This window comes from Dryas octopetala, chromosome 5 (assembly GCF_963921425.1).
Source record: "Dryas octopetala chromosome 5, drDryOcto1.1, whole genome shotgun sequence".
NCBI lineage: Eukaryota > Viridiplantae > Streptophyta > Magnoliopsida > Rosales > Rosaceae > Dryas > Dryas octopetala.
In genome coordinates this window covers 18,079,116-18,103,375 of record NC_141370.1, presented here as the reverse complement: position 1 = coordinate 18,103,375, position 24,260 = coordinate 18,079,116, and the positions used below count along the sequence as shown (strand labels likewise).

At 36.9% G+C, this 24,260-nt stretch overlaps 4 protein-coding genes and 1 pseudogene across 8 annotated transcripts; 2 read left to right on the top strand and 3 right to left on the bottom strand.

Moving 5' to 3' along the window:
* Positions 1-271: 271 nt before the first annotated feature.
* LOC147285211 (glycine--tRNA ligase, mitochondrial 1-like) lies at positions 272-4,351 on the bottom strand (annotated as a pseudogene).
* Positions 4,352-4,966: 615 nt separating this feature from the next.
* PGI1 (phosphoglucose isomerase 1) lies at positions 4,967-10,703 on the bottom strand. Its single transcript, XM_086244832.1, has 14 exons — positions 10,057-10,703; positions 9,826-9,948; positions 9,521-9,619; positions 9,064-9,147; positions 8,552-8,695; positions 8,402-8,467; positions 7,659-7,727; positions 7,434-7,541; positions 6,776-6,828; positions 6,555-6,693; positions 6,250-6,406; positions 5,970-6,048; positions 5,338-5,404; positions 4,967-5,248 (listed from the first exon to the last, which is right to left on the bottom strand). The coding sequence occupies exons 1-14, from the start codon at positions 10,576-10,578 to the stop codon at positions 5,114-5,116; spliced, it is 1,845 nt and encodes a 614-aa protein (XP_086100958.1). The 5' UTR covers positions 10,579-10,703; the 3' UTR covers positions 4,967-5,113.
* A 2,318-nt stretch (positions 10,704-13,021) lies between these two features.
* On the top strand, positions 13,022-16,111 carry LOC147285209 (Chaperone DnaJ-domain superfamily protein). The gene is made up of 5 exons (XM_086243900.1): positions 13,022-13,274; positions 13,405-13,482; positions 13,564-13,639; positions 15,546-15,619; positions 15,726-16,111. Exons 1-5 carry the CDS (start codon positions 13,158-13,160, stop codon positions 15,795-15,797), a joined length of 417 nt encoding a protein of 138 aa, XP_086100026.1. The 5' UTR covers positions 13,022-13,157; the 3' UTR covers positions 15,798-16,111.
* A 483-nt stretch (positions 16,112-16,594) lies between these two features.
* Positions 16,595-19,816, bottom strand: LOC147285208 (Pentatricopeptide repeat (PPR) superfamily protein). Of its 5 annotated transcripts, none has more exons than XM_086244580.1 (3): positions 19,700-19,816; positions 19,376-19,479; positions 16,595-18,760 (listed from the first exon to the last, which is right to left on the bottom strand). In XM_086244580.1, exons 2-3 carry the CDS (start codon positions 19,376-19,378, stop codon positions 17,183-17,185), a joined length of 1,581 nt encoding a protein of 526 aa, XP_086100706.1. In that variant the 5' UTR covers positions 19,379-19,479; positions 19,700-19,816; the 3' UTR covers positions 16,595-17,182. The 5 variants fall into 5 exon arrangements, with proteins under 5 accessions (XP_086100706.1, XP_086100710.1, XP_086100707.1 ...); XM_086244584.1 differs by having other exon boundaries at positions 16,595-18,753; XM_086244581.1 differs by having other exon boundaries at positions 19,376-19,600; positions 19,700-19,810.
* Positions 19,817-21,609: 1,793 nt separating this feature from the next.
* On the top strand, positions 21,610-23,973 carry LOC147285207 (14-3-3-like protein B). Its single transcript, XM_086245370.1, has 4 exons — positions 21,610-22,151; positions 22,429-22,551; positions 23,377-23,493; positions 23,701-23,973. The coding sequence occupies exons 1-4, from the start codon at positions 21,654-21,656 to the stop codon at positions 23,719-23,721; spliced, it is 759 nt and encodes a 252-aa protein (XP_086101496.1). The 5' UTR covers positions 21,610-21,653; the 3' UTR covers positions 23,722-23,973.
* The last annotated feature ends 287 nt before the right edge of the window (positions 23,974-24,260 follow it).

Genomic DNA, 24,260 nt, shown 5'->3' with positions numbered 1-24,260 from the left:
GGGGAATGATGTGAATCTGCAGATTGCAGATTAACAATGACTGCACTTTCAAACCAGTTCAGCATTTCTACCCCTTATTTGTGTGACTAAGGCAGTAAAAATAAGTGTTTATAAATTAGTAATTCTGTGACTAAGATCTAAAATTATATATGCTAAAATCTGCTAAAAATTGAAAATTGTCAGATCTCCTCTTAAAAAAAGATTACATTAATTTTTCACAGATAAATTTTAAAGGATTATATTATATTGATAGACAATTAAAAGAACTTTTCTACACACCCATTCCCACAATGTCTGAAAATTTTACAAATAAATTGGAATGTGTAAGAATAGAACTTAAAAGAAAAGAAAACTCAAAAAGATTCTCAAAAGAGAAGACTCATCTTTAATAAACCACATGCACTTGCTAATGTCCGGAGACGTAGGAAATTTCTATCAAAGGCTCAAAGCTACCTCATCTTCATACTCCATATTCCCTTGTAAAAATGTTTTGCTTTTGTTCCTTTTCAAGTGGTTTTTCACTGATTAATTATATGCCTGTATCCATAATAATAAGCTTCCTAAACAATATTACGACTAGTAATTACTTGCTCGAGCATTATTACTGCCAACAAATTGGAGACATACTTGTGCAACAAACTTTATTAACAGGTTAAACTAAGAAAAATGGGTAAAAGAACAAAAACAAAACATAATACTAGAGGGAATAGCAGGAGGGTCAGCTGACCCTTGTAGGCCTTCATTGGCTCTTTCCATGCATCTGCATCTGCAGAACGATGGGGGAATGTCGCCCACACACCTGCCCACGTCCTCAGTCCCTCAGTTATCTTCTTCACAACAGACACTGCTTCTTTCACGTTAACACGGATTTGACCCTTGCTGTCTCTCTCCCGGATTGTCACTGAGGATGTAGAATCAACAGTGATTGCAAAGGGTACACCAAGTTCATCAGTTCGTGCATATTGTTTCCCAATTGAGGTACCTGATCAAAACACACAATCAAACAGTCAACTAGAAACTCATAAGCTGCTTGGTAATGTAGTTGGGACAATGCAAAAAAGGATGCTTGTCCACTGCAATGGGAATTAGGATACTCCTCTTGAGGGCTTAGTTGCCTTTCTGTCACAAGTTGAGAATAAACATGCTTACGTACTCTTTCAAAATCTCTGGCACAGGGCACATGAGTTTTCAAAATATTCATATAAAACCATGTTTGTGCAAAATAAGTGACCAACTGTTAATCCCCTACTACCATAAACCTACCAACCAATTAATATAATTTGTATAGGAACATCAAGAAAAATGAATATATCAACATGTGATATGAACTTCTATTCCATATTTCAGTTACTTGCAGATAGGGTAACTGGTAGCATCCTATACTTGCAGGTAATTCAAGACACTAGAAATAATATAGGGATGATATAAATTCCAAAAATAATAGAATTAAAAGAAATAAACCAAGCTAGGCATCTAGCCAGTGACCCATTAATCCCTACTACATACCAAGAAAGAAACAGAAAAAATGTTTCAGTTCCATACCTGTAGTGTCAATTAGCTGCAGCAAGTGACTTGGAGTCTTGGAGATGTCTTTAGCAACCTCCTCATAGTGTTTGTTCTGAACCAGTGGGAAAACTGTGCACTTAAGGGGTGCCACAAGAGGGGGGAAACGGAAGACACTCAATTGTTCATTCCCAGCTTTGCTTGGCCTCATGTAGTATGAGTGCTCATAGAGGCAATAAATAATCTTCCCGATACCAAAAGAAGGCTCAATTACTGAGGGAGTGAATACTCTCTGGTGTTATCTCTTTTTCTCAATGGAAATGGTTACCATATTTTTCTTAATAGATACATTTTTCCCAAGTGTACATACATAAAACTCCACTTTCCCTTTCGACGCTAAATCAGCCTTCATTTCAAAAGCTTCTTGTCCATTCATGGCCTGAAATACATAAGGTTCGTAAAAAAAAAGCTATATTTTATAGAAGTCATGAAATGATGGACCAGAAGAGAGTATTCTATACTTCACCTTCAAAGCTTCAACTACATTCTCTTTGTTCCCCTTGAAAGCAAAACCGATCTCTTTCATTACTGGAGATATTACCAATTTCTGACATTATGTAACAAGTCAATAATGGACTGTTAAGTAATTGCATGCCTTTAGAAAAATCATATGTTTACTAATAACAGTGATGGTGCGCATGATTCGCATAAAGCATTACCTCCACTTCTCTAGGTTCTGAAAATGTTTCGTGTGCCACAAGATTAAGGCCACTTTCCTTCTGACATTAAAAACAAAAAAATCTATGAATACTTAGTTTTCTACATTAAAGCAGGATATATTCTTAGCATCACTTTATGTTATAATTCTTCTAGCTTGATGGTATAACAGTTTCATTCTAAGAAATCATGTTATAAAATTCACATTTAAAATAACGATGAGTCAAACTGGTACTAAATGAAACCAAAAAACCATTGAATTTAGTTCTTAAAATCCTACCATCTCAGCATAATGATCACTGACAGAGTGGACTGCAGAAACATTTAATATTTTACTTTAGTTGTTAAGGTCCATTAAAAATATCTAACAAATCCTTACCGAATGAGCATCCAAGTCATATGCAGATCTATCCGCAATACCAACATTCTCAATCCAGCCATAGGAAGTCTCAATCTCAGCATCCCAACAGTCAGCGGCATAGTGAGCCATTTCATTTTCAAGGTGCTGCCGGAACCTTAAACGGTTCTTGTCTATACCCAAACGGGTGAGGAAAATATACACTCTTCCAATGAAGTAGCCAAGAGTTTCATTTTTGATAAGTTCCTAAATCATAAATTGCAGCAATGTCAAATAAAGAGATGGGACAAGGAAGGAAAAGCAGGTCAAATAAAATGTGATACAATCATAGAAGTACAGAACACAACCCTAGCTACTGTTTCACCCAGTGTCATTGTCTCTGCAGATTTTCCATCCTTTTGTTGATCCCTTTCAAGCACCAGAATCTCCAACTTCGCAACCTCAGTGAATTTTGGGTGAGATTTGTCTTGGGGATCAACAAAGTGCTCGATCTCTGCTAGTGTGAACTTGCGGACTCTCAAAAGGCCTTGGCGGGGAGATATCTGCACATATAGCAACATGTCAGGAACACAAAAACACAAGCTGGACCTTCCAACAAGAGTAATGGTTGCCGAAACCATTAGGCTGTAAGAGGGCAGAGTACAAGTTACAGAGCATTCTTATATTAGTATAAAAACAAGAAATATCTCATTTCTAAAAGCCTGGCCAATTTGAGCTACGGCAAAAGGGAGCTTGCTCCCATTGTAATAGTACAAGTCCTTGAAATTCACAAATATACCTTGTGCAGTTTCTGGACGCATGAACCTGCAGCAGATGAGGTGATACATAAAATAGGGAGAATCTGATTCTGAAGAGAACCATCACAGAAACAAAAGGCCAACAAGATGTTTTAATGTGTTTAAATACTCACCCAGGACTCAAACCAGATGGACCAATTGATGTTTGAAACATCAAGTTGAATGGATAAGGATCAGAGAGAGGGTTCTTTGTGATAGGGGCTGTAATCCCATATTCCTTGATCTTTGCACCAAGCTCTTCAGCTGAGAGGTTGCCTGACGTGGAAACTTCATGTTTCAGCTCCATTGCCTTCTCTGTAGTGATGCTGAAGTCCTCTTTAAGCTTCTCTTCACAGAAATCCTTGAGCAAGTGGTCGGCTCGATAGCATGCCCCAGTTTTCTCATCCTTAACCATAAGGTCATTGAATTTTTTCACATGACCAGATGCCTTGAGTTGAATCTCGGGTGTGACACACGGGCATTCGATTTGCAACATCTCCTCCTCAAGAACAAAATGCTGCAAATTAAACAAATAGAATAAGAGACTGTAGTTCATGTAAGGAAAAAATTTTGAGCACTAGTGAACAACTATTGCACTTGTGATTGGATTTCATAGAATGAGTCAATGAGTTATTAATTTTAGCAATTACGAATTTCAATCTAACGGTGATTATACTTTGTCCCTCAATATTTGTCACCAAACATATTAAACCCCAAATTCACTGTAGCTCTTACTTTGCTTCTCTTTCACTTTCCTAACCAGTTTTTGAGTTAAACCAACCTGACGCCAAAACGCAAGGAGATTGGACTTCACAAGGCAACCGGGTGGCCCATAGTCATAAAACCCAGCAACACCGCCGTAAATTTTGTTAGACTTGGTGTAGAAAAAACGCCGTTCCAACGTATTAACCACAGCTTTACGGAACACCTCCTTGTTCACGAAGCCATCCGCGGTGGCGCGGCTCATGGTGGCTTGAAGGCCCTCGGAGTCAGCCATTGGTGTCGAGTGACAGTGTGTCAAAGAAGTAAGGGTGGCCAAAAGAAGTCGATGAGGTTATGAAAAGTAGAGTACGTGCCAAAGATTTCAGGGTTTTTGCAAGGGAGGTTTGTTTGGCGCCCAAGTAACACAGGGTCGTTGAAACCATCTTTAATCCGTTTGAACTTTCTGTTTCTGGTCCCTGACCGGCGTTGTGAGCCCGCCATATTAATTTTCGCATAAAAAAAATTGTTTCAATGGTTCTAAATACTTTTAGATAATCTAACACCGCAAGAACAATGTGTTTTTTTTTTTTTTTTGAAAAGAATTTCGAACTTGAGATCACTCATAGATGAGAAATACCACTACACTAACAGTTAGTGGTAATCAAATGTATTTTTTTTTCTAAGTGTGAAAGATTATGAGATTTAACAACCCGTTTAAGCCAATAACTTTTCATACAAAGCCAGGCTTCCCAAAACCATATAACCATGTGAAAGCAACGAGCAGAGGGCAATCTTGACAAAGAATGAAGATTATGGAAGATTATTTGTATAATATTTCTGATAATAGGTCTGTGACAACACATGCATAAAATACATCTACAAAATTTAGTCCGTGGCCAATAGGTCAAAATGACAAAGCCTCGTAATGGAATTTTATTTCGAAGTTAATTTGACCAGATTCTCAATTCCAATTAAAGACAAGATACAATGGACATGAAATCAAATCTTTGGATTTGTAAATTGAAATACACGCATAAAATACATGATGGAAATGAACTTAAGCATACAACGCATCCACATTACACTCCCCCAAGAAAACTTTGATGCTCCGGGGTGAACCACAACTGCCTTCAGCAATAAGCGCTCTGTCATTGGCGGCCATGTGAGCGATGATCTTGTAAATCATTTCGATCTGAAGCAATTAGGGTAAGAAAGTTAGCAAAGCAATTATCTAATCCTTGAAATGGAAGAAAAAAGATGAAAACAGGAAACTGGAAATACTTCTTCAGGAGAATGGCAACGTTCGGCTACTTCTTCAAGCGTCAATGGTTCAACAGGTTCTTTACAGCTGAAAACAGAAAGAGAATGGTGATAATTAGAAACAATGACAAACCAGTCACATCTTTAGTTTTTTTGGCATGGTAGAGGCGGTCCCCCATCTGGATTTTGTCTGTTTCCAAGTAATGATATGTTGTCACATTCTCAGTAGTATAGCAAGTAAAACCTTCACCACATACTTTTTGCCATATTTGTAAGACTTTTGCCCCAAAATTAGTCATTTCAATACAAGGATGTGACAACAATGTTGTTCCAAAGCAAATTGCCTTTTAACTTTAATTCAGTAAGAATACAAAATTATTTGATTCGGATTTTTTCTGTAAGAATCTTTTCAAATAATGATAAGTTTTCAGATTCTCAGAACTCAGAAGTATAGCAGGTAAAACCTTCCACATATCTTCTTTGTGCCATATTTGTAATACTTTAAACTCTAAATTAAGCATATATCCTTAGCCTTTAATTTCGTAAAAATACCAAATTATTTGCCGGGACCATAAGCATAGAATTGCAAAGTCTCCTCAATTTCAAAACCAATGCACAAAAAGAGCTAGAATGCTAATAATTTGACATCATACCTGGCCTCATTGAGTACTGATAAAACCCGCTTCTGAAGAGCTAATACTTCTCCAGCAGCTTTTTTCCCAGCTTCAACACCTGAGGCAACAATAAAATGGCAGGGCTTAACAGACATAAGAAAAGAAAGTTACCAGTCAGACATATTATATAACAAAAATAAATGAACATTTAGTGACCTATATCAGGGGCAAATGCATACTGCACTAAAAACAAAAAACCTCTCATTTGTCACTTTCTCACTTGTCACTAGACCCAAGGATGGTTAAATATGTTATTTACCAGGTTGATGGTAAGCATTAATGTTGACAAGTGAGGCATATATCCCAACTGCTCTCTCATAAAGTGCTATAAGAGCACCAACAGATCTAGGTGTCACTTCTTGGACAGTAACGGTAATTGATTCCCGGTCATTAGCATAAAGAGCCGACCTTGTTCCCTGTAAAAACTCAGTTTAGATTTAAGCAGGCAGACAGGAACTAAAAACATAGAAAACCAGTATCAGTTGTAAAGCAATAAAACTGAAATCTCATTTCCAGTTAAAAAGTCATCAGACCGCGTTAACTGGCTCCTGTGGTGAATCTAACCTGTAGCATTCCAAACAGGTAGTCACCGCATGTGACACCTGGTTCAAGTTCCCAATCATGACCAGGGGGCCTATCGCGTAGTACTTCAATGAATGTCACGAAGAAATTGTGCACGCCTTCTCTCAGTTGTTGGATGTAGCTGCATGAACAAGTGTATCAGGCTTGCAAAATAGTTTACATTAAAAAATAGATCAACTTAATAAAGAGAACTGAAAACTCACGCATGCTGATCTGTGCTTCCTTTATTTCCATAGACAGTAAGTCCTTGATTCACCTGTAAAATCAAAAGGTGAGCTATAACCATGCCAAGCTATAACATACAGAATGTTGACATACAAAGAAGAACCTAGGGCTGGAGCATCTAGGGCAAGAACAGACTGTCACCAAGAAGGTTCAGAAACTAGGCAACCCATACTTGATAGGTGATCAACTCCGTTGCAAGCATTATGAGGGGGTTCAGAAATCAGGACTCATAAACTTGTTAAAAGCTTGACACTATCTTCTAGGCTACATCCACAACTGCAATGCTTGTTTAGCTCTTTTTTACACTATCATATTTAATACTAAATTCATCAATTATGCCCCCTGGTCTAAGTGGTGAATCATCATCGCCTTGGATACTTTTCATGCAAATTTACTGGCACTGTTAACAGTACCAAGAAACAAACAAATGAATATTGCATTTATCTTTTAGATAGCTGTCTTAATGGATTTCAATGGGTCCAAAAATAATAACCATGTCGTAAGCTGAACCCCACCCCCCCCCCCCCCCCCTTTCATACTAACAAAAAAAAAAAAAAACACGCACACACAGACAAGTTTTTCCTACTCAAAACCAAGTAAACAACAACAAAATGGTCAATAGATTGTTACTCATACCCGATTACCATCAAGGTCAAATTCTTTACCAATAGATTCCATGACCAGCTGCTGCAAATACCTACTAAATAATAGTAGGCTATCCTTGTAAGGAAGAACAACCATATCCTGAGGAAAGCCGAAGAGGGAACGTTCAACAATTTAAAACAGAAAAACATACCATAAAGAAATCACAGTGAAATACAACACAATTTAGAGAGTATAAATAGAGTGAGCAAATAATACCTTGGATCCTAACCCATCAGAAGCCCAATACCAGCATAAAGCAAGCAATGCAGCAGGGTTATTCCTGACCTGAACAAAAAAAAAAAAATACAGAATACATTTATCCTTTGTTTTCCACCCCTATTTTCGTTAGGGGAAGTACTAGACAAACAACAGAACTAGTCATTAATACCCAATTAATTATGCAAATTTTGTTTTCATGGGAAATTCAACTTGTAGGTCAGACTGGAAAATTATTCACCCATAATTATCTTACCAGCAAAGAAGAAGAAATGGGTTTACCGCTATACGTAACAGAATACTACATTCTTTGAACGGTGCAGCTGGGCCATTGACTACATTCATAGTTTTCCTTACAAAGGGATAATTTCTTATAGCAAAGGAATCAACATAAAGTCAATTACTCAATTCATATTTTAAATTACATCTATATATTATCACATTACTCCTATCTTAATATGTCAGATACATACTGCAAAAATTCGCAGACCAGCAGAACTGACCTTCACAATAAGCCAATTATTATTTTCCATTATTTACAAAAGTAACCTTCATGATAACCTTGCTCTTTGCCACAAATAAGGACATGACAGGAATCACTACTCATAGTCACAGTCACAAAGTAAAATCCACACTGGCATATGATTCAGAAACTTCACCCTCACCAAACAGGCAGCAATATATCCAAGCATTAAAAAAATAAAAAAAGTAAAGAAGTAAAGAAGTAAAGAACAGATGCTTACCACAGTGGTCCTATTTGCCTCATCCATTATTGTTGCACCGGTGAGCATTTCTTTAATGTCAATTCCCTGAAGCAAGGATCAAATATAGATAACCATTAAAATAAAAAAAGAGTGATGATCACATCAAAACCTGAATTCAAGATCACCAACCTGAAGTGCTGCAGGAAGAAGACCAACTGCAGACATTTCAGATGTTCTACCACCAACCCAGTCAAACATGGGGAATCTAGCTAACCAGCCCTCAATTCTAGCAGTGTTGTCTAGTAATGAATTTTCTTGAGTTATAGCAACACCCTACACACACACACACACAAAAGAGCATGAGCATAAATGAAAAGTTCACAATTAAAACAATTAATATAAGATGGGAAAGACCTGCAGTTAGAGTACATGCAATTTCCTTGTGCACATGAAATTTAAGCATGTTGGTCAATCAGACACAAGAAAAAATGAAATAAATAAATAAATAAATAGTACTTAAGGAGTCCACATGGTAGCAACCACCAGTCAATAAACCACATAATATCCTACTCCACAACTCTAGCTCAAAAGCACCAAAAGAGATTTCTACTTTTCTACTATGAAGAGGGAACATAATTAACATTTGATAAGTTGAGCAGGGACATTTTAATAAAGCAGAAAGAAAAACCTGAGATCAAAACCTGTTTTGCAAAATTCAGGCCAGCCTCACGAAAGGCCTTCTGTACTTCCAGTAAACCATTTCTAGTTTCAGGAGTACCTCCACTCTGAAAACAAATTACAATATAATCAGAAACAAGAATTTTAGAATACAAAACTAGATGGAAATACACACTAAACGCATGAACCTTGTCTCATATTAGGTTTGTACACTTGAAGGCTTATTTGTCTTGCATTTGCGGTATTAGAAAGTTATGAAAAAAAAAAAATGCAAGCCTTAGGAATTTGTCAGGAAAGTGGGGATGGAGCAAAGTTGTCTGTTATGGCACAAAGTTACAAAAATTTTCTTTTAAATATCTAAATTATTTATTAGATGTGTTTCATACTTCGACATCATGTCTACACACGATGAGAGATTACTTCATATAGCAGCATTAATGCATATCAGCAAAAAAGGGCAAAGAAAATGTTCTTTCAAACCTTTGAAATCACTATTACAAGTGTAGAAGCTAACTCGGGGCCAAGCTGTGCAATCTGATGATCAATCCCTGCTGGATCGGTATTGTCAATGAATCTAATCTGCCAACAAGAAAAAAAAAAATGTTAAGTGTAAAGGATCAATTTAGGAGGGTATAGAATGATTTGCATTTAACCGCATCCAGTAGCTAGCATATTTCAATCAAAAACCGAAACTTGGGCATACTTTCAGCATATAAAGATTGTAGAGCACTTTTAGTTTAATGGGAACTAGCAATGCATGTTGTATTACAAGCTTATTAACGTACCTTAAGAGGAGGATTATCAGGAGCCAATGCCTCAGCAACAAACTGTGGCCCAAGTGCTGAACCTCCAATCCCAACTGAAAGCACCTGAGTAAACCGACCCGCTGGAGAAGACGGTGGCTTAATCTGCAAGTTTCAAACGAACCCATTTCCTCTATCAAAATACACAAATGGAAATTGAACAACAACAAATCAATTCAACACCAAATGGAGAAATTGAAACGCAAATCTGACCTTACCGCTGACGACGTCGTCGGCGAACTTGAGGAGGGCCTCAAGCGTGTTCTCAATCTGCAACCTGAGGAAGGAGTTGGGGGCGAGCTTGGAGTTGCGGAGCCAGTAATGGCCGACCATGCGACCCTCGTCGGGATTGGCAATCGCGCCCTTCTCCAAAGCCTCCATGGCCCGGAACGCCGCCTGGAACCGGGGCTCCATTTCCTCGACGAACTCGTCCGTGAACCCGACCCGACTCACATCCAAGTACAGCCCGAGGTCCTTGTGCTGGTACAGCCAGTCCACGTACCTCCGCCACAGCGCCTGCGGGTCCTTCTCCTCGCTCAAAGCCCCAACACCATCGGTCTTGGCCAACTCGGCCGAGATCTCCCGAGCCACGGACAACCCGAAACTCCGATCGGCGAGCCTGGGCCGGGTCGGAAACGAAAAGGAGTCTTTGCGCAAAAAAGTCGTGGGTTTTGGGAGCGGTTTCTGGTGCTTGAGCGTTGGAGAGGACGAGAAAATGCCTGAGATTGAAGCCATTTGAGTTGCGGGTTTTTGGTGAGTCAGTCACTGGTTCACTCGTTCACTGACTCAGTCCACAGCTTCTGCTGCTAACTCTGGTTTTGATGTGTGCTTTGGAATTGGAGTTGACAGTGTGTTGCCTTTTGGCTCTATATTTTTGTGCGGGCGGCGTTGTCCAACTTGTCCTTACGTCACATATGATTGGTTGGTAGTTGTTTGGTCGTTGACGGGGATTGTCCTCCGTTCCTCATGCTATTACGGAAATGCCCTCGAATATTCCTCGTTTTCTTCTCCGTTGCTCCGAGTCATTTGCCGCCGGCCTTGGCTCGCCGATGTCCTGAAAGGTCAAACGACATCAATCTGCTTGGCGCTAAATATTTAATTCAGCGTTAGGTCACGTAAAATTCGTGACATACTTTAGTTAAAGCCAGCTATCCACCTCTCAAAAAAAAAAAAAAATTAAAATTAAGGCCAGTTGTAAAAGTATATATATTTATATATATTGTACTATGATTAATTGATTACCATCAGACCAAAAAATATGTGTATATATATATATATTGCACTATAACAATTAAAAAGCGAACCATACCAACAAAAATATTAAAAATAAATGTAAAGCATACTCGTTTGAAAAATTATTACATGTAACCTATATACCATCATGTGGTGTAATCAATTCAATGTGTCATAATATGGAAAGATTTTATTAATAATATATCTTATTAATATAAATATATCATATAATAATATCTTTATACGTTGAATTAGTTACACTACATTGCGGTGTATCGAATACACTTAATAATTTTTTCACTCATTAATGTGTGTTATTCAACTTATTCTCACAATAAATCTCACCTTCCACATTATTTAGAAGCATTGCTCGACATCTTTTTATGTAACATATTGTCAACCACTTGGTAATATTGTCGTGTGCAATAGAAAACTAAAAGGTGATTCCCTAATCTTCTTTTTAATAGAAATTCTCATCTTCTTAACCAATCAATATCATAAAAGGTGAAATATGATCACATGATATATCATAAGGTCAATAAGGCATTTATTTAACAAGATCTTAAACGAAATATTGATCTTTGATGAGAGTTAAGAACCTAGCCATTCGTCTTTGTCAAACATAAAAATAAAAGAGAACCTATTTGTCTAAATTCACCCATCCTTCAATTCTTAAAATTGGGCTCAAGATGTCCTTATAAGCTAGGTCTTGCTTATTATGAGTGGCATTTGACAATTTCATTCCAATCCCTCATTTGGTCAATTAAAATGAAATTTGGACCGGGCTAAAATTAGTTTTAGTTTTAGCATCTATTATATTTGGCATAAGTAGTTTTATTTAGAAATTTTATTTGTGTTTCAAGTTTTAGGGGTTGAGCTTGAAGCACGGAGTCTGAATCTATAAATTGTAGCCGAAATTGAGATTCAAGGTTTGAGATTCGCATATATAGCTTAAGACTTGATTTATTATATGTGTTTGGGTTTAAGGGTTGATGTTGTGGATTTAGACCCTTGGTTATCTATGATAGGTGTTTTGATGTTGGTACTCCAAATTTGAGGTTTGGGGTTTTGGGTCCAAATATCACATTTAGTGTCCGATGAGGTCAGAATATGGGGCTCAAGGCTCTCAAGTCAAGTCAAACCTCACCTAATCATTTCTTATTTCATACCAAACATAAGACAACATTATTTAACTAATTTATGATTTGAGTCCTTAATTTATAATTCACCCTAGTTTTATAATAGAATGCTTCTTTAATTTTTTTGAATTATTTTGTGAGTGGTTTATGGTATAGTCTTTAAAATTTAAGGTTAAAACTCTAAAATCCTAAATATGAAGTTATCAAACTTAAATTCTAAATGCTTGAACCTTAAAACAATATTACATCATTTAATAAAGTATAAATTTATAAATTTATAAAGTGTAATCATAATAAAATAAAGTGTACTTATGGTGTAAAAAAAAAACTTTAATTTTAAGTCAATCATTATGGCTTAAAAATAAATAGATTTTTTATATAGGTTTATGAATGAAATTTATAATTTTTTGTGATTTTTTACTAATTTACTTAAATTATTTTACGCATGATATTTCTCATTCTAAATTTGTTACTTGAAAAAAAATAAGAAATGAAAAAGACAAAAGGAAGGTCTCAAACATTAAACAAATTTGATAATAGATTTAAAAATAAAAATAACAAATTCAACCTCACAAGTCACAATCTAGCCACCTATTTTCCCAGTCAAATATCCTATTGTTTTTCTTCTTATCATAAAACTTTACTCACAGAAGTTATTCAACAAACAACAACAATATTCTACTTCTAGTCTTCTATCCAGTATCCAGAAAAAAACAAAAAAGTAAAAAAAAAAAAAAAAACAGATAAAAATTAGAGCAAAGTGGTATATTTGCTAATTTACGCCGCGAATCGCCATAAACAGAGAGACAGAACACAAGTGACAGACAACACAGGAGTCAGGAGGACCACCTCACCTCGTTCACATATCGCCCATTATCCCCAACAACGCAAATTTCTCTCATAATCCCCATTTACAACAACACCACCAACACCAACACCAACATGATGTGGGATGAGTGGGACGACAACGATTTCCCCGACACCGATCAACAACAACACCAACCCGACCAGGACTCCCACTTGAATTTCGATTTCTTCTCCGCCCTTTCCAAGCCCAAGGTTTTTTTTTGTTCTTCTCTTTTTTTTAATCCCGAAAAATTAGGGTTTTTCTTCTTCTCCTTCTTTTTTTTTTATTCAACTTTAATTTTCAATTGGGTAGCTAATAAATTCTAAATAAATGCTTATTTAGGATTACTATAAGATTTTGGAAGTGGATTATGATGCCACCGACGATGCCATTCGCTCCAATTACATCCGCCTCGCCTTGGTTTGTAATTTCTCCGATTTTGTACATTTTCTTGTTTTGGTTGCAGCATTCAATGTGTTCATTTTTTATTTGTGTCTGCAGAAATGGCATCCGGATAAGCAAAAAGACCAGGACAGTGCCACCTCCAGGTTTCAAGAAATAAACGAGGCCTATCAAGGTCACCCACATTCACACATTCGTTCACTTTTAGGTTTTGCTTGTGCAATTGAGCTTATGTGGGTTGCTTAGAATTTGAACTAAGAGCGTCCTATTTGACGGGAGTCATTTGTGTACTAATTTAGGAGCATATGTGCACAAACACACTCTAAAGCTTGATTTTGGGAGTCATCAGAGATTCAAAGACTTGATTATTAGATATAATTTTGTGGAGTTTAATAATTTCTTGGGCTAGGAAGAGTAGATGTCTATGTGCACATATGCTCCAAAAGAATATAGTAGGGGAAGTAGATGTCTTGCAAAAATCAATTTCCACTTTGTTCTTCTGAACCCTTATAAGTCATATGGGTATCAACTCTTGTGGTCCAATAAGATTCAAAATTCATTTAAATTTTCCAACTTGGAAAACAGGTGTCTAGGCAGCACTATCCAGATATGAGTTTCCTGTTAGCTATGGGTTTATTATACCTTCTGATGGCATTATTCTCAAAGTATTTGTTATGTCTAGATGATATTACTTGATTGTAGGCTTCATGTGTTTCCTAATGCCCTCTTTTTTTGTTGATATTTTGGTGTTTAGCTATTTCTTTAGATCTTTATTGGCTTCCTAAAAGATTAAATGGGAGCATATAGTTTGGGCTTTCTGTACCCCGAGTCTGTGCCTAGTTTTTATTAAATAAGCTGGATTAGCAAAACAAGCATGATTCAGGCTGTAGTTATTTGATTAGTTCCCTGGATATATTCCTCCTGCACAATTGCAGCCTTTGCTGTGTTATATCCAATAATGCCATATATTCTATAGATGCATGTCTCACGCAGTTTAATGCCCTAAGCACACTTTGAACTTATATCCAGTTTGGTAGACTAGTTCTGATAGGAACCCAAGAATATTAACTTTGCTGGGTGTGGTTCACATTACCTTTGTTGCATTAAATGTGGTGAGGGTTCCTACTAATGCATGAAGTTTGAGGGCTTAGTAAAGCCATAAGGTGTCTATATGGCTAGCACTTGGCAAAGTTTTTTGAATTAGTAGATTTTCTATTAGGCAGGATCATGCTAAAGACTATTGTCATATGTCTGTTATTTTAATCTCCATACGGGGCACTTCTGCTGGCACCACCAGTGTATGAACTCCTTTTCTATAGAAACGCTAATGACATGTCTATGGCTTCAAACTTTTTTTTTTTTCTCTTCCCTTAAAAGTTATTCGTCATGCTATCCGCTCTGTACTGTGTACCACATGAAATGTGATTTTGGTTGGTTTAAGATGTGTAACTCATTAACTCATTTGTTTTTGGCATAAAACTGAATAATCTGTAACAGTACTGTGAGATTTGATTACTTGTGGCCATTTGAGCTATCTGACTAATTCTCACTTAAGACCAATAATTATATTACTGAGGAGCTGAATAGTGCAAATTGACTTCGTACTTTCAAGGAGAGGTCTTAAAGTACATGTGGTTGGTTGACTGAATTGTATGAGTGTTTTGATTACTTGTTGTGCTTACCCTAAAAAATATGTAATGGCAGTAGAAAACTACTGTAACTCAATTAGCTGACATTACACTTTATGAGCTGAGTGAGGCCCTCAGCCTTTTTAATTTTCATGTATATGTATGTATTTATTCAATCCTCAGATGTAACAACTTACTTAGCTTCCATATATTATCTTTGATCAGAATGTTTGGTGGTGCCACAAATGGGTCCTTTTCTTTGCTGAAAATTTATGCTGCATCACCAATTTGAGCTCTTCCAACTGATTTTTAATTGTATAATTACTCCTGTTGGACAGGAGCCTTCTTAGTAATTGTTATAGGACAAGAAACAGGGAGAGATGTAAAGATAGCAGTAAATAATGTGTAGCAAGTGATTTGAATCTAACAAGGTGTTTTGCTTTTACCATACAGTTTTGAGTGATCCAGTTAAGAGAAGAGAATATGACAAGCAAGGGATGCTTTATGTCTATGATTATAATGTAACTGTAAGAATTACTCGACTTCCTCTGCTGTCGGATTGTTTCTCTTCTTTGTCTACATTTTCCTTCTGTGGCTTGCTTTCCTTTTTAACTTTTAATTTGTTGTCTGCAGGAGTATCTTAACCGCTACAAGGGTCTTATATTGACATGCAATGGCCTTGGGATAAGGCACTCAATTTGGTAAGACAAAACAACATGCACAGATATTCTTTTTGGCGCAGATGGGACAGGCTTTACAAGGTGCATGGCACTTATTTGCTGACGCTGCAAGTGGCATAGTTGAGGACAAGATCTGGTGGTTTGGGTGTTTTCTGGGGTTACTATTATCATGTGTTTAACAGTTTATGTATAAATTATAGAACAAGGATATCACCATCATTCTCATTCCTGCCCATGTTACCTTCTTTTGTAGAGTTGTGTTTGTATAATCTTGTTCTAATACCTACTAAATATGAAATATTCAATGGGCCATACATACATGACACAATGATTTTTTTCTTTTGGTACCAAAATTATGTCGGAGGCACCTGAGCGCCTATGGTAGATTGTTGCTGTTACTGATGGTTTTGCTTCTTGGTCTGTTGTGGGTTTTTTGATAGACTAATCTGTGGGCTCTTAGTCTAATGAGTTTTTAGTCCAACATTGTAGACCAATGAATGCCTTGGGGTTAAGTGGGAAAGAAATGACTCCTACCTCTCAGGTTGAAGATCGAGATGACCCCACAACGATAGAGAATGCCCCTGGTTATTTGGCCTAGTGGCATAGACCTCTTTGTATTTGGAATAGGGTTCTTTTATCTTTGACCTGAAAAAGTAGGGGATTCAAGTGGTGTTTAAAATCGGGAAGATGATGGGAAGGTCCCTAACCGTAAAATGCCTTTGGCTTAGAAATTCTATTTCATATATAATCATCAAAAAGATTTATACTACATATATAAAAGAATAATACACTGTAAATGGTTAATGACACAATTTTATGATAAAACAAAGATAATTCACTGATACTTCCTTGCAAATGAGGTTTGGTAGCACAAGGGCAGCAGTACAGTGTAATTTACTGCAAAGTTTTCCACTTCTCTTATTTTTTTGTTTGCTAGTACAACATCAAGCTTCCCTTTGTCTTTCCAAAACTGGTCCCAAACCTTATGATACATAACCCTCCATAAAATGTTGATGATGTAGGTCAAGATTGCAGAACAAATTATCAAAGGCGTTTTTATAATGGCATCTTTGTACAAAGCCAATAGATGGAGTGCAGGTGGTCATGCTTTACTTACCTCGAAGAGCTTTTCAGCAAGACCCCCCCCATTTTCATGGCAAGGATTTAAAGTTTCTGTGCCTCTTGATTCATATCATAATATATGAACTATTTCCTAATACCAAAAAGATGGAAGTAGATGAGGTTGCAAAACAGATCAGAAGGCCATTTTTAATCCGATCTCTTTTTTCTTGAATTACCAGCATGCGGTTTTTCATGCCAAGGATTTACAATTACTGTTGCATCTGAAATCCATCTCTGGACTAATTCTGCCCTATAATAACTAACTCATCGAGCAGTTCCATCTCTGGACTAATCCTGTCCTATAATAACTAACTCATCAAGCAGTTCAAATGCCGAGAGCAGCTTTCTTTCTCTGCAAATTGATTCAACCAAAAGAGCCCAGGAATCAGGTTGGGGTTTGAACCCCATCTCCACCAATCCAGACAAAGCCATAGCTGCATCATCTGCCATTCCAGCCTCACAAAGGCAAACTAGCAACTCATTTGAAGTTGCATAATGTGGTAGAAACCCCCTACCCATCATCAACTCCAACAACTCTGTAGCCTTGCTCAGTTCACCTTTTTGACACAAGAAATTTAACACAATCCTGTAGCTTGCCTTATTCAGATAGATACCCTCATAAGGAAGTTTCTCTAGCATCTCAAGAGCATCCTCAAGTCTACCTTCTCTGCACAATCCTCCAATTATCACATTGAAAGTCACAGTATCAGCTCTGCAATCTTTTTGTTTCATCTCTTTGAGCAGCTCTATAGCTTCATTCACTTTCCCAGTCCTACTGCAGCAATTGATTAAAGTAGTGTAGCCAACTGTATCAGGTTTTATACCAAAGCTCTCCATTTCATGAAAAACCTCCTTGGCCTCTTGCAATCTCTTTTCCTTACAGAAACCATTCATCAGAGCTGAGTAATTGAATACATTTGGTTTGCATCCGTTGCTCTTCATGAACTCCAATATCTTCCTAGCTCTGTCAACTTTCCCACCACGGCAAAACCCATTAATCAAAACATTGTAAGTTAGGGCATCAGGCAATATTTGATCCTTTGAGACCATTTCCTCAAACAGTTCCATTGCTTCTGTGAGCCTTCCACTTTGACAGAGACCATCCATCAGAGTTGAGTACGTAAACAAATTAGGGTAAGAAAGTTTAGACTTCTTCATTTCCTTCACAACCTCAAAGGCGGATTCAAGATCCCCATTCTTGCAATGGTGCTTAACCAAGATGTTGACAATGCACGTATTAGGCTTAAAGTTAAGACTCTTTTTCAAATGCATGAGAAACTGTTGGGCCAAATCAACCTGCTTCGATTCAATCAGTAAATTGAGACAAGTACTGATGGCTTTGAGAGAGGGCTTCTCTCGAACTATTGGCTGGATAGCATGGAACATTTCAAGCACTCTTTCATGCATAGAGGATTTTGAAAAATGCCTCATGAGATCAAGGAATATACCCTCATGAAATTTGCAGGTCTCATAGGTCATTTGATGAAGAATTGCATCAATAGCCTTGAACTTCTTGGACTGAGCAAGCTTATGGAGGATGGTTGCATAGGTGGCATTATTGTGGTTAAAACCCTTTTGCTCTGACACCCTATTAAATATTTCCAAGGCATGTTGTGGATCTCTCTCACGCTTGATTAAGGTGATGGCAGAATCATGAGAAATATATTTGGTTTTCCTCCTAGCTTCTGTCTGCGTTTCGGATGGAGGATCTGGTTTGTGAGTGTTGACTTTTGAAAACTGAAGAGGAGAGATCCATGGAAGAGATGATGAGAGTGTTGAAGGAGTGGATGAGAAACAACGGCACCAACTAAAATGAACTTTCATAAGATTCATGAAAACTTCTGCTGTTTTAATATGCCCTGTCATCTAAAGAGGAGGATCTTAAATACTTATGTGCGTGAGCTGTTTTAATCAAAAGTGAAATCCCAGTACTGAAAGATCAAAAATCAGTGCAGGAAGTGGCCCAGTTAACAATAAACAGAAGATAATAACCATAGACAGAAGATATATAAACATACATTTCATCCAAAGGGTGTGTAAATTGGGTAATTCAATTCTCAGAAAAAAAAAAAACAAAGAGAAAGAAAATAAGAATTACATTGTATAAAGCATGCATGAAAAACTGCATCTAGTTAAAAAATTTGGTTACAATTCAAACAATAACATTAACATATACAAGACACATATAATGAATAAATGAGGACACCCTCGGACTCATCCTGGCTAATCTAGGAAGCCTATTCACACAGCAGACATCAATCAAAATGCAATGGAAACAAAGTTGGTTCAGATATCTCTCTGCCCCGGTAGCCAATCTAAATGAACTTTTCATTCTTATTCTTATAACACCCTAGATACCAAATTGTTTCATTTGAATCATCCACCAAATTCACAAAACAGTTCATTATAAATCATGGCTGTAATAATTGAATGCCAAATAACAAACTGGAAACAACAACAACAAGTTCTTGAACAGATTACCATATATCAAGCTCCATCTCCATCAGTTAGAGAAATGCTTGTAGAACTTTACCATATGTCAAGCTGGTGCATCAACTGAACTGGGTTTCTTTTGCTAATCCTCTCTGAACATTCAACCCACCACATGCCCCCATAAACATTAGCAAAGAAATGAAATTTTTCATGGAGAATAAAGGTCTCAATCTAATTCCCATATTGGGTTTCCTTTATTTTCCTTCAAATTTCCTTGCATACCAAACGAAAGGTAAAATGAAAATGAAGCTAGAGAGAAAAAAAAATGTAAGAATTGGACCAAAATCGCATTGCAATGCCTCGAAAGCTGACCTCAAGGATTAACGTGAGGGGCACCCTTTATGTAGCACAGGAAAACCATCAGTGTATGACCAAAATCTAGCTGTTTAGTTGAGCTTAAGCTTAAGATCATTCAACCTTCAACCTACTAGCGTTCTGAATGTGGAAGGCGCATCAAAGCGCAACATTCTGGGTTTTGCGGCCCAAGAAAAGCCAGGCCCAATTAGAGGTGGCACTGCTGCCACAAAACTACATACACCCTATCGTTTTAATTTTTTAATTTAATATCTAACGTTTTTATTTACTTATAATTGACTACTTTTGTTTGTCTGATTATCTAATTAGACATTAATTAATAACACGACAGTTACGGATCCTACATTTTTGTTGACTTATAAAGTCGAATGCCTCCCAAATTACCCCATAAGAAGTGTTTCAACTTTTTGATATAGATTTTTTGTTTTTGAATGACTCCCCAAAATTCATATCAAACTTGATGTCTTAAAAATATACATGAGGAAAGATCATTAAGCTTACAGGTTGATAGAAATGTGAGACTTGCAACTGCTAAGTCATTAATTAACGTCTAATTATATAATAAAAATAAGACAGTAGTCAATTTTAAGTAAATCAAAATATTAGATACTAAATTGAAAAAATTGAAACTATAAATTGCAAATTGTGAAACACTACAAATCTCAAGGATGCAAGTTATAATTTACTCACAAAAATAATAAATATACGTTAACAAATAAAAATTAGAAAAATATTTGAGACAATAAACCTTTTTTATTTTTTCAAAATCACTCCTAATATCGAACCGGTCCAACTAGTCTAAGACCCGTTTTGAAACACCCAAACGCCGAATCAAACTGATCCAAGTATTTTTTATTTACAAAATGTACTTAACGCCGCGTCCGTTTATTGGATTTGGCATATGGTAGTCCTTCGTATCACTAGTACAATATATATTGAAACAATGCAAATAAAAAAACTTAAACTTGAAAAGTATCAAAATATATCAAATTAATGATTCATATGTCCGCTTTTGTGTTTGTCTTGTTAAATTAGCTCACTTTAATATTTCTTATATTAAAAAGGTTAATCACTAATTTCGTTTATGATAAATAAGTTTACCTTATAAATATGCAATTCAAGTTTTTAATGACCATTCTAATTACTCGTTGCCAATGTCTATTAGTTACAACCATAATAACCAACAATAATAATTGTATTTGTTAATTTTAAGATTTTTTTTCTTTTTTGGACTTGTGTGTAGTTGTTGCTACATATTAACATTCCACAAACAACATGTAAAGAAAAATCACGTGAATGATTATATTTTTTACGTGAATTCAGGTTATCATTGACATACTGTGAATGACAATTGCGTTATAAGTGAGCATTCAAAATTTTGTGTCGAGCATTCAAATCATCACCGCTTGCTTATGGATTGATTTATCAACCTATTTTTCAATTTAAACTTTTTTAAAAAACAGACCCTACATATTATAGCCGTAGTTCTTTTTTTATTTTAAATATCAAATAATATTCATACGGCATTTTATATAATGTAGTATATTTACCATTGTCCAACATATTTCCAATAAAATTCCAAAAGGTGTTCATAAACTACAAGCATTTTTAAGGCAGGCATTGACGGCATTAGGAAAAGGGTAAAAGTCATTGTTCCCATCGAAAACAGAAAAAAGTGAATTTAATAAAATGAAGTAAACAATGCACTAATTATGCTGCTAATGCACGCTATTTACTACTAATCAAATCTTCACCCATGTCACTTGACCAAAAAAAAAATCTTCAGCCATCTCACACCACCAACTCTCTCATCCGACGGCCACTATTAAAACCACTCCTGTGGGCCCCTTTCCCCTTCTTATAATATCTCCCTCCTCTCTCTTTCTCAGTCATTCTCACAAACACCCTCAAAACAAAACGCAGAGCGCTCTCTCTCTCTGAGTTGGCTTCAATGGCGTCATCAATCCCCGAGAACCTGAGCAGGGAGCAATACGTGTACCTAGCGAAACTCGCGGAGCAAGCCGAGCGGTACGAGGAGATGGTACAGTTCATGCAGAAGCTGGTGGTGGGCTCCACCCCAGCCGCCGAGCTCACCGTGGAGGAGCGCAACCTGCTCTCCGTCGCCTACAAGAACGTCATCGGCTCGCTCCGCGCCGCGTGGCGCATCGTCTCCTCCATCGAGCAGAAGGAGGAGGGCCGGAAGAACGACGACCACGTGGCGCTCGTCAGGGACTACAGATCCAAGGTCGAGTCCGAGCTCTCCGATGTCTGCGACAGCATTTTGAAGCTTTTGGACTCCAATCTCATACCCTCCGCCTCTTCCAGCGAGTCCAAGGTTTTCTATTTGAAGATGAAGGGGGACTACCACCGCTACATGGCTGAGTTCAAGTCTGCTGATGAGAGAAAAACGGCTGCTGAGGACACCATGCTCTCTTACAAGGCTGCTCAGGTACAACCACGTCGTTTGGTTTCTCAAAGTTGTCAACTTTCAAGTTTCAATCTCTGCCTTTTTTTGGGTTTTGCAATTTTTGTGTTTTGAGGCAGTCAGTCAGCGTTGACATCTTTTTTTTTTTAATTTTTTGTGTTATGTTTTTGGTTTTCGAGTGAAAACCCAATTGCCCAAACTTGAATTTTGAGAAAAACTAGAATCAGTTTCAATTTTTGAAGTTTTGGGATTGATTACTAGTTGAAAGCTCAAATCTTGAGTCTTGATTTTTCTTGTGAAGGACATAGCGCTTACGGATCTGGCACCAACCCATCCCATAAGATTGGGTCTGGCACTGAATTTCTCAGTGTTCTACTACGAGATTCTCAACCAGTCTGATAAAGCTTGTAGCATGGCCAAGCAGGTACTATCTCATAACCCATCAAGAATCAAGCTTGTCAGAATGTGATACGACTTTCCTTCTTTCTATTATTTCTTGTTCTCTTTTGGGTTACCTTGAGTATGTGTATTGTGTAATATTGGAGTAGTGGTTTATTTTTAAGTGTATTTTATTGAGGTCAATTTATCTCTTTATTTGAATTATCTAATGCCGCTCTCTCTTTTTGCTATGCTCTATTAACCGTGAACACCATGAAGTTTAATTTGTCTGAATTGGTTTCTGTATGGTGTGCCTTTACGCATCAAATCTGAGTTATACATGATAGGAACTGGATTTGGGTTGTTTAACATATGACTTTGTGGGGAGCGGAGTTCAACAGGTTTTGAATTATTCGAGTTTTACGAAGTCTCCCATTAATATTTTGATGGTAATGAACTTACTGTTCTTTGACTTTGTGTGCATGTTATAATTGTTGTTTCCATGCCTGCTGTACTAAAATTTCTATGAATTATTGGGTTTAATTGTTTATTAGTAATAATAAACATCTGCACATGTGTTTGGTGGTGGACAGTGTCTGGGGTAAAATCTTGTTGAATTTCTGTTATTTGATATGCTTCAGTTGAGTTATTTTGTTGACTTCCTTGGTACCCTTGGGTGACTGAAATTGCAATTGGTTGTTATGACGATTTCATGGCTGAAATTGCAACCGGTTGTTATTAACTGAATCCCTTTAGATGTGTGGTTCAGCTGCCCAAATTTTTAATTGCTGGCAGTGCTCTCCTTGATTACGTGGTTCTGAAATTTTAAATGTTGGATAACAATCTATTAAGTTGCTTGTAATATAATTAGGCATTTGAGGAAGCTATTGCTGAGCTGGACACTTTGGGAGAAGAATCATACAAGGACAGCACTCTCATCATGCAACTTTTAAGGGACAACCTCACTCTCTGGACTTCAGATGTGCAGGTTAGCCTCCCATGCCTTCTCTCTCTCTCTCTCTCTCTCTCTCTCTCTCTCTCTCTCTCTCTCACACGCGCACGCACACACAAATCCATTTATGCATCAATGTGCAAAGAAATTTTTTTACTCTATATAATGATAATGAGCCTATGTTTTACATACAGAACCTGATTGACAAAGATCTAATTATATGTTATGTTGGGTTTCATGCAGGACCAGTTAGATGAGCCATAGATGGAACTGAAAGCCTGAACGGACCTATTCTTCCTTTGGAGGAGGTGGGCGTTGAATGTCATTTACATGTGCTGATTGGAAGAAAGTGTGTTAATTTGTACATTGGCCCTCTCAAGATATGATATTCCAACATTGAAACTGATCAGTCTGATCTTGTTCTTGAATTGTTAAGTGATTTGGAATGTGTAGAATTTGATGTTAGTAGCAACTAGCTGTCTTTTCAGCAATTTTTAATTTGGATTTGGTTTATCATTTATGGCATCATAGCATATAAAATTATCATGGATAAACAAGTTAGAAAATACCATTGTCATTCATGGGCTGTCATCCATATTCTCCAGATGGTATACATCGATGCACTATTTAGATTTCTCATGTAAGGTTTGGACATGTAATAACTAATATAAAAAGTGGTGATCCAATCATGATCTGATCTGTAGGTTTGAGAGAAAAAGTTGGAATATGTAGTATTTTTCTATAATAAATATATAGTCAAATAATTGCTTTCCTAACTTATGTGATGGGGTTGATCAGTGGCT